Raw genomic sequence first — 10,732 nt, 5'->3', positions numbered from 1 at the left:
AGCTTGCACTGTAGCCACAGCTGTAAGCAGATGCACGGCCCCACAGCATTCAGCATCTGCCTTGTACCCCAGTGGTCTTGGGATAGGGAGGGAAGAAGGAATGGGACAAGACAGGGGGAACAAAAAAAAAAAAAAAGACTGCCCAGGAGGCCAATGAAATGTTGGAAAAGAGGGCCAGAATCTCATCCTTGCAGTCAGCACCAAGTCCAGCCTTTACTAGTGTGCACAGATTTTTCTAAGTCTGCTTTTTATAGTGTAAGAAATAACCACATAGCCATCAATAAGCTGCAGATTTCTGCTTACAAGAGACAGGTCAGAACCTAACCCCAGTCATACACACATAAACTGTGTCTCAGCTCTAACTTGCATTCAAATCAACACTTTGTGTTATCATACTGTAAAGGCTTTCATAAACCTTGTTTGGATATTCTCCCCTCCTAACTTGCTCCCTTCTCCTCCAGTTGTTTGTGTACAAGCCTTCCTTCCTTCGTTACAGAGACCGCGATAAACAAACTCCCTCTTGCTAAAACAAAACAAGAAAACCAAAAACATCAGAGGAGAGCGAAGCAGCTAGCCCCCGCCTGGCAGCATCAGAAGGCACTGCTCCGGCCTGGGCGCAGGCTCCCCCCGCGGGGCCCCCACAGGCCTGCCAGCACAGCCCTGGAGGCCCCGCCAGCCTGCGCCTCCCTCGGCTCTCCTCTCTGTCACCCATTTTATGAACCTCATGGTTACACACAGCTCTGCATCAACCACAGCATGTCACAGTGCCATCTGGGTGTATTTAACTAGAGATTCTTTTATAAGCAAATTAAAAGCTAAACATGTGGTGTTTTATTTACAGAAGAGCGACAGACGCAGTCACGGTCTCTCTGTGCAAGCCCAATGGTGCTGCCTGCTTCTCTCAGCTGTCTTGAAAGTGTCCTAGGCATCTCCCCTTCAGTTTGGGATGACAGCCCCTTTCCCTCAGTAGCACACCCCACCCCCCCCACCCCACCCCCGGAATTCAATTTCCTCTTCAGTAACTCATTTCTGGAGCATTATCAGCAGCTCTGATATACCCCAGTCAGCTGTGGAACAAAGACAAAATTTCAAACTCCTCAATAAAAGAATCCAAATCACTGTGATGTTATGAACACAGTCAAGCAATTGTATTTAGACCGGCTAATTTTTTCTTACACCTTATTTCCTAAATGCCCAGAAAATCTGCAGCACATAATTTTTAAAGAATATTCATGAAAAGAACTTCAAGAAATGTAAATTATTGCTAACGAGGCATTCCCCATCTGTCTTCTTCATGTAAACAGCTTCATGTAACCAATATTATTGAACCAGAACTACTCAAAATGGACATGTCTATTGACAGTAAACAAGCCTTTACCCATCTGAACATGACAACATGCACTTTATTATTCACACTCAGGAAAGCTGCCAGTTGTACTCCCTACTCCCTGTCCAGGAAGTCTGAATGTTTGCTTTTCTATCTCCATTTGCCAAATATAATTGGTTGCTATGTCAGTTTATTTTAAATCAGATCCCATAAAGAAAGGAGAAGTGGGGGAGGAGGGATGCTTTTAAATTCTCCGATTTTGGAACATTTTATCCTGCTAACTTGCAACACTGTCTGAAGAAGAAAAAAGCACACTTCCTAAGAGAATGAAGCAACTGATATTCTGGATAGCAGCTTTCAGTTTACATGGTCAGAAGTAGGTTTAGCAGCCTCAGTAACTTATCAGACTTGTGCACATCCTTTCCTAAATATAGCCAATTATTCCTGTTAAGACAGATATGAAAGTGACAGTTAATTCTGAAGGGTTTCTGCGTCCATGTACACTTCAAAATTTTTGCTCCTTCATAAGACGCCCAGGTAAATTGGGTTAATTTTAGCAAATCTCTGCTACTTTCTGTTTGTTCTTGAGTCCTTTCCACTCAGAAATAACACTGCCATGGAAAGCTTTCAGCCACTTTTCAAGTCGTTTAACGAACTGGACAAAGAATCAAAAGTAGTGAGTCCCTTTGCAGAAAGGTAGGCTAAAATTCCTCCTCTAAAGTCATAATTATAGCTTCCCTTTTCTCCTCCCCTACTACCTGTGTATCTTAGGATGTCTGTACTCCATGTTGAATTGTTTCATTGAATCTAGAGTACTTTAAAGCACAATTTTGATGCTTTGGCAGAAATCCCTTATTTTTGCATCACTAAAAACAGCAAAAGCCCTACATGAAACAAAACCAAAACAACAACCTCTGCTTAATATTTTAAGATTAAATTCTACTTTTTTTTTCCTTAGTTCTTCTCTTCTATCAATTATTTGAGATTTTAATGTTAACAGCCTATCAAACTAAACAAAGGAGCTCATTCACGTAAAGCTTTCTCTGTACTAGAATGAGTCTGCCAATAGAGCCATACTGATAAAATTGCATCAGCAAACTTTCTAACTACTGGCGAAAAGGTGTCTTTTTGCTGTGTTGCATATAGCATCACATTAGAAAAATAGCTTACTTCTCACACCCCAAGCTGACATTCTACACCAGCAGTAGCTTTTGTCCATGATCTGAGTATTCCTAAAACACAATTTTAGAGTTAACTTGTATTTTCCAACTTTTGGGCTAAATCAATGGGCTATAAACTCAGCGTTACATAAAACAAAATATGAGATTTCAGAGCACAAGTCAACGATGGATGAATTCTCTAATGGCGAAAGACAGCCACTCTGTAGATGATATTTAGATTACCTTTTTTCCTCCTTATTTTAATAAAGTCTGCAGCTGACTCTAAAATGTTTCCACTGCAGCTGGATTATCTTGTCTGTCACAGCAGTTGTCCTCTAAGAGGCCATCCCTGCCAGAGCCCTCATTGCACTCTGTTGCAAGTTCTGCTTTGTAGATATAAGTTGTTATGCATGGAAAAATTACGGGCACAGAAACATAGGTCCACTTTCAAAATCTGACCCAGATAACTTCCTAGATATTTTTCTTATATCTTTTCTGTGATTCTCTGATCTGATGTGTTACAGTGTCCCCTTCCTTTCTTTTCTTCCAAGTTCTTTTTGTCTGGCCTTTGTCTTTAAGAGATGAAAATAAATGGAGAAAAAAGTCAGAGCAGCTGTCCTCTTCACTACTCATACATGGTAACTACGACTGATGTACTTTGTTAATGTAATTCTTTTAATGGGATTGGTCCAAGTCTTGCTGAGGCTGAAGGATTTATCGTGTTGGCTTCCAAGTGTTCCTTTATTACTGACATACAACATGTGGCTATAGATGGTCGTGTATATGAACTGAATTTCAACTTTCACAAATGCAGGACCAACAATATTAATTTAACAATTGTTTTAATGTTTTTGTTAATAAAAGCTGCTTATTTGGAAGTTACCTTCTATTTACCTATTGAAATTACACTTACATTACTTCCATAATGCTTTATTAGTAATATAAAGCAGAATTATGCTGCTTATGTGTAGGACCCCAACATTTAAAGCTTCCATATTTGCTCTGAATTCTAAACAAGCTTCATACACAGCCTATGCATTAAGTATTAAAGTGCTTATACAAAGCTGCTGTACTGCCACTTGGGAAAAAAAGTATTTTTGTTCCAAATTAACATAAGCTCCTAGGTTATAATATCTAAAGTAGCTCTGACCTGACAAGGACAGATTGTTTCATAGCATCTAAAACCTCATGGAAGCCATGTAGGAGAGACAAAAACAAAAAACCCACCCTGTAATGTGCTATGGGAAAATTCAAGGGCTCCAGAGCTGCATAGGTTTGGAGTAATTAGCTTCACATTCTCCCCACCTCCCAGAGATATTGGCAGGGTCTTGCAAGGTCAAAAGTAGAAGCGGCTGGAGTCCAGCATGCTGCAGGGATCCTGAAATACCCAGTAATCCACAAGCAGCCAAGGTCACATGCTCCAAATCAAGGCCTTATCAATGTCCACTCTTTGTCCATTCCAAACTGCAGGTTACATGCAGCAGAAAGCTCCCTAAACAAACTCTGCTTCCTACAGTGTTGTATGTCTGCTAACTTATTTTAGTATGGAAAAAAAGTGTGAGAAGGAGATACTGAAAAATTATCTGTGCATAAAGACTGGACCAATTCACACACATTCCTGGTTATTTGCATGGGCTCAATTAAATGAGATTACACATGAGCTCTACCATCTAGTCCAATAGTTGAAGAATGAAGAGATAAATAGTAGAGGCAAAATTTCAATATGATCAAGAGAAACTTTTCCAAATTTAGTTATATTCAGAAAACATCAGTGCAAGTAAGGCATTCTCTTAGCCATTTGGCCTGCTTGAACTGATCACATCATATCCCAAGTCACATAAGCCTAATTTAGTAAGTTTAAAAAAAAGGAAAAAAAAAAGAAAAATTAAAGAAGAGTAGTATGTGAACCAAAATGGATCCATTAACTGATACATTACCTGAATTTGAAACAGAGATGCTATTAATAATAATGCAACATGCCAGGAAAATTCAGTTTTACTCTCAGTTGAGCTTTGAAGAGTCGTGTTTAAAATTATTTTAGCAAATTTTAAATCACACACATAAGGCATAACACCTCCCTTTAGGGAAGAGCAGGTATCAACCTGCTCATGAATACCAACAGGCTCACGTGAGGAGTTGCTGGAAAACACTATTAAGAACAGAGAGCAAGAAACAAGGGCAGGATGGCTATTGATAGCTCCCCTTCCCTTTCCTCCCTCTGTGCAAGGACACAGACCACACTGCATTTCCTGCTGCACAATCTACGCTGAGGTCTGTAAGAGCCCTTATGCTTACCTGTGTGAGAGTAGATAAACCACAGTGCTCCTGTTAGCAGGGCTCCAATTACAAATGCTGCAAAGGCAATGCCCACAACAGTCAGAGTGTCCAGACCGTAGAACACAGCTAAAAGGTAAACATACACAATAAGAGCTTTTCATTGTCAGTGACAAACAGTGTTCTACAACAATTACACTTTCATGGAAAAGTGTTGTGTGGTTTTTTTTTGTTGTTTTGTGTTAAGTTAATAGTTAATTAAGCACCATTTTAAGGAAAAGATTAGCAGACTTTCATCAAGGAAATAAAAATGCTTTCAGAGACTGGTTTCAGTCCAACCAACTGTTCCACATCACAAAGCAAAACCCGAGCTCTGCACACCCAAATCTGGAAAACATTGCAAAAATTAAGCATTTTCAGTTGGCCCTTAATAACTTGTATTCAATTAAATATCCATTCATCTTAAAGATGTGTTTTTAAAAAGACGGAGATTTTTGTCGAGAGATGCTTTTCATTTAAATGCCTTAACATTCAAGCAAACTTTCCCCTACATCTCCTGCACGTTCAGTCTGAAATCTAGGTGGAGAACGGAACTGCTGTTAAGAGAAAAACGATGCCAGCAAACAGTCAGCGAAAACATAAATAGAAACAATTGTTTTCCACATTTGGCAATCTTTTCAATAACTGAAATTAATTCCAGAACACAAAAATAGAACCACACAAACAAAATCACTTTCTAGGGGAGAGGCCCTTCTGCACTACCATTTCAAGGGTAACAGCATCTGGTTCCTGGATGCATTGCCCCAGAAGTTAACCATCCAAAGAGAGAAACTTCCAGCTTTTCTGTTTTCCTTTTTCATCATTAGAAGCATTTCAAAAATCACTCTTTCATCAATCATTTGGGGGAAAACTCTTCTTAGAAAACTGAATTTTAGTTTCAGTATTTTTAATATCTCCCAGTACACAAAATGGCTTAGGCCAGCAAATAACATTTTACTGACTAAACTGGCTGGGAAATGAGATGACTGGATCTTCTCAATAGTATCCCTTCAGTAGAATTCCAGTTCTCAAAACACAATCAACACTCTCACTTTAGAAGTAACTGCACATGTTCCTGTGCATTCAACAGATATCCCTGTAGACATCTCCCAGCCCACCAGCTCCTGAGATCCTCAGGGCCTTTCCCCTTTTAAAAATATCCTCTCCAGCAGTTCCTGTTGGCAAGGGCCTTCAGGACCCAGACTGGGTGCCTGTGACCAAGTCTGCGTGTGCAAAAACAGATGGACTGTGACTGGAGATTTTTCTCCCATTTCTTATGTGGGACTAATTCTTGTTCCTTTGGCCATGCTTGGTCATTCTAAATGCAAAGCAGAAAAGAATCTCCTAAACTCAGGTTTGTTTTTTTTTTGTTTTGTTTTGTTTTTTTTTTTGTTTTTTTCCCCACAAGGTACCAGCCTAGTATCCTCTCCTCTGAGAAGACTTACTGAAGAGGAGAAAGTCAACTGGAGGCTAAAGCATCAGAAGCATAATTTTTCATTCCCTTTGTTATTTTGAGCAAATTCAGTCCCAAAGTCATAAGGTCAGGAATAGAGGAAAAAACCTTCTTTGCACTTCCTCTTCTAATTTTCCTTTTTCTCCATTCATTCTTGGTTTTTGCTACAACTCACCATCACCTTCCTGTTTATTGTTGCCTTCTAGTGCTGCTTCTCTTCTCCCCCTCCAGGGCCAGTCACTGATGACCCCGGTTAAAATAAAATTAACTTTGTCAAGACAACAGAAGAAAAAACCCACCACTACCACCAAAAAAAAAACACAAATTAATCCACATCAATTCAGTGCTCTCATCTGCAGCATGACCAGCGTGCTGGTGCCAGAGTAATTGAGGATGTGACTAGCTGCAGTGCAGGATATGTGTAAGGCTTAGAATAGGATACAGGAGCTCCTTAAGATGGCATTGCTGCTGCAAACCTTATACTGGGAAGTGGTGGCCTTGGCAGAGGAAGGGGAAATAACTTACATCCATCAGCACTCACACTGAGATTATCAGCGGTATTTTCCCAAATTCAGTTTTCACATACACATATGATCACAGCTCTTCTCTTTGAAGGTCAATGGGAAGGTCAATGGGAACGTCTCTAGCAGCACTAATCAGAACTTTCAGAATTTAACACACACACTCACTATAATTCAGAAAGCTTGAAGATAATTTTCTTCACTTATTTAATACTAAAGTTAGTGTTTAAAAGTTACTTACGTGACTGTCTCACGTTTGACTTTGGAAGGGAAGGATCTGTTTTAAAACAAAAAAGAATTAATCAGAATTCCACAAAGAACCTACAAACTATGCAAGAAACCTTCAGGATCTGATCTGGCAGAAACACATGAATTGTATTCTTTGAAAACCAGGAACTTCAGGAAAAACAGTTCAAATTCAGTAATCTTGCTCAGCTTAGAAAAATTCCATTCATATATTGAACATTCCTCAGAGGAACATATCTACAGTATAAGTTCATGCAGCATGTATTTTGCTGGCAAGTGCATTGCAGCCTTCCACACCCAGATATCACCAGTTCTGACCTGCAATAGCTCTTGTAATCCATACAAGGAGCTCTTCAAGAGCACAGACAGCCAGGTTATTTTAAGGTGATTACATTCATCTGACTACTCACCAATCACAAACATGATACTAGCATGCTAAAACACCAAACAAAAACACAAAGCAAAACAAAAACTCAAAAATATGGCTATCAACTCTAAAGAAAGGTCAGAATTATGGCACAATACATGCTGCTTTGTCCAAATTACATGAGTATATATTGATTCATGCATTTTCCTACATCCTAATTGGTATTCTGCTTTGGATGTTGGCTTTTTATTTTGTTCTGTTTTTAAAAATATATATATAGGAAATCAAAGATCATCTATTACACCAAGCCTATTTTTCTTGGCATTATCATCATCACTATCAGCATGTAGCAGAAAGTAAATACGTGTCAAGAATTGAAGAATTTTCCCTTCTTTTGCTTAACTGTTCCTCTTATCTTTCTCCAAGAATGCCACCTCAAGCAGAAAAGCTAGAGATTCTGGCTTCAGACCCAAGGCCCTGTTTGGTTAGCTGGAGTTTACTTCTGTGCTGCCCAGTAACCTAGGGATCTTGTTTAAATTCTGGCATATTTGAGTATGTTCACTACAATAGCTGTAAAAAGACTTGGTAAGACAGTATCCCAATACTTGTTTTTGTATCTTTAGGGACTGGAAAAAAAAAGTTCGGGAAAAAACAAGTTTGTTTGCAGTGCAAACACAGTAGTGCTAAAGTACTGAAAACAAGTATGTTATTTAGAGTATTCTTAAACCAAGACTGAGCTTCTCACTTCTAAAACTCTTGTGGGAGCACTTAACTGCCATCTGTATCCTGTATGATCATTATTCTCTCAGACAGGTGCCTACAATATCCAAAAAAGCACTTTATTCTTAAACTGCATTACTGTCAGTTACTCTAACACCTGATTATATCCTCCAGATCACTCTTGGCAGGATAGTAGGAAACAGGTGGAACAGCAGTAGGAAACAGGTGAGAACAGAGGGTTTTGCGTGTACTTTGTGCGCATGTGCACACAATACACTGGAAAGGCATCAAGCACACATAACAGCAAGAGTATAACTGAAGGTAAGAGTTGTTAGGAAGGCTGGACTGAAACAAGGGAACATTAAACAGTACAAACATGGGTAAGGGCACCACCAGATTGTCCAAATGCTCTCCTAGCACATCCCTTCTGAGATGAGGGGAGAGATAATTTTCCGTGCTCATTCTGTCACTGGCCTCTGTACAGAGAATATAAGTCTGCTAATTAATGATAGGCTCTGTAGCCCATTATAAATTCTCCCCACTGATTCAGTTCTTCTTTTAATGTGGGTGACTCTGAACAACACAGAACAGTAGGAATCCTTGAAGTCCAGGGAAAGCATCTAACTTAAAAACAGCAGTAGCTGGCCTTTAAAAATTATCATGATGCTTTAAGCTTTTTCAGGACAGAGGAACCCATTAGCTGCCCAACTTGACCTCCTTTCTATGACTTGTCTCCCTTTGCTGAAATAATGACGCTTGCCAAAAATTCAAAAACTGAAATTAGTAGACTATTTCAACAGAAGAGCAAATATTTCCTAGCATTTAAAAGGCTAGCTATATGCCTTTCACTGACTTGGAGCTGGGGCGTTAAAATGCCACAGTGCATAGGAAAAGCGCATGACATGAAGCTTTTATACACTTCCATTGGGATCTATTGCAATAATGTTAGTAACTGAGCTCATATAAAACTAACAAAATTAGTACGGAAGGAAGAATTAGTCTCATATAGATATATAGATTCATATAATCACATGCAATTACATTATAATTCATGTAATACTTCATATAATCTCATATAATCACAGTTGGGATTTCTTCTAGAGTTGATGACAAGTCAAGCTTATGTCAGAAGAAAAGATGACACCTTTGCAATGATCATGTTAAGACTTTTTAAATTATAAGCACATGACTTTGGCTTACAGAGCAGCTCCAATAGCAGTAACTCAAATAATATGACTTACAACAATGGAAGAAAATGATAAACACCACCTCTGAAATGTAAATTCTCCTGTTCAGTAATGCAATATGATTTCTTCTTCAAATCTTAGGTTCATGGACAGCAATGGCATTTGGCTTTTAGAAAGGGGTCATTTGATTCACTGCTGAATAACTGCATACCAACAAAGCTACGTTGTTAATGTGCCACTTCATATTATGTCTGAAAGCTGTGATATGCTGGGGGAGATTTCCATCAAACATCCCACAATTAGACCAAATCACCCACAATGCAACAAAATACTCTATCACACTGTTGTCTTGTAACTGATCTTTATAAATTTAGCTCGTCTTTGCACACTAAGACCTTGTGCCTCTCACAAAGACAACATTCTGAGTGCAGTCCTAGATGGGAGCTGCACACAATGCTCTACACATCAGAAGGGCAAGAGAGCTCAGAGTATAAGTCTGTTTATTGAAAGATGAACTTCAGTTGCAGGATTTACTCATTCCCAATAGAATAGCAAATGAGAAAGCAGGAGTTCTGTTAAAAAGAAAGCACAGAATCAGGCCCCAAATACAGTTTTAGTTGTATCAGACAGATCAAATACTTACTTTAATTCGTATTGGATTTGATCTGTATTAACAAGAAATTTGTAAAGCAAATAATACACACTTTTGCAGAGTTAAACAGAAACAGTTGTTGCTTATGTCCCCTAGCAATGCTGTATGGTACTATAAATTGTTTGAAGACTAAAAAGCATGCACTGTACAACTAAGTTTAAAGGATTTCTCATGCCCATCCATTGATGTTCCCTGAAAAGCATTCCAAAATTTCAAGCAGCCTTTGTACACAAATTTAAGATTATGATGTGCCTGTGAAACCACTGAAGCTTCTAATTAAACTGTCATGCTAATACAAAAGGAAAAGATAATGCACACACACTTTCTCCTTTAATGGATGCATCAAAACATGACTGATGCTGTTATCAGAGGGATTCACCAAGAAGAACTTTCAAACTACATGAAACTGTGGAAATAGTTCTCAGTTCCCATCACTCAATAAACACACAGGGCATATCTTAAGTTGGAGCATATTCTCATCATGCCATTTTCTTCAATGGGGGACTGGGACAACTAGCAGGACTACCCCAGAGGTTCAAAATTGCCTTTAAATAGATTTAACTACCACTAATGTGAATTAGAGAACTACTCTATTAGACATGGGTGCAGAAATGAGCATATTTCACTTACATTTGCTATCTTTCAAATGAAAGCAAATCTTATTATTAAGGTACTAAAAACACGCTCTTTGTTTTTAATGAAAAAAAATATCTATCATACTAGAGACCCATGCTGCTTGGAGCTATGTAGGTTTAAGATGGGAAAATTATCTTTCACCATCTCCTT

At 38.7% G+C, this 10,732-nt stretch overlaps 1 protein-coding gene across 5 annotated transcripts in view; it reads right to left on the bottom strand.

Annotated features, from left to right (window-relative positions):
• The window catches only part of TGFBR3 (transforming growth factor beta receptor 3), a 124,664-nt gene that overhangs the window by 5,495 nt on the left and 108,437 nt on the right, over positions 1-10,732 (bottom strand). For all 5 annotated transcript variants that reach the window (XM_080602866.1, XM_080602863.1, XM_080602867.1 and 2 more), the window contains 2 exons: positions 7,016-7,051; positions 4,783-4,890 (listed from right to left, as the gene is read on the bottom strand). In XM_080602866.1, the coding sequence (XP_080458992.1) occupies positions 4,783-4,890; positions 7,016-7,051 (144 nt within the window). The remainder of the gene's footprint in view (positions 1-4,782; positions 4,891-7,015; positions 7,052-10,732) is intronic.

This window comes from Anser brachyrhynchus, assembly GCF_964034855.1.
Source record: "Anser brachyrhynchus genome assembly, chromosome: 8".
Taxonomy (NCBI): Eukaryota; Metazoa; Chordata; class Aves; order Anseriformes; family Anatidae; genus Anser; species Anser brachyrhynchus.
The sequence above is the reverse complement of the archived record's forward strand: the minus strand, read 5'-3'. Positions and strand labels throughout refer to the sequence as shown.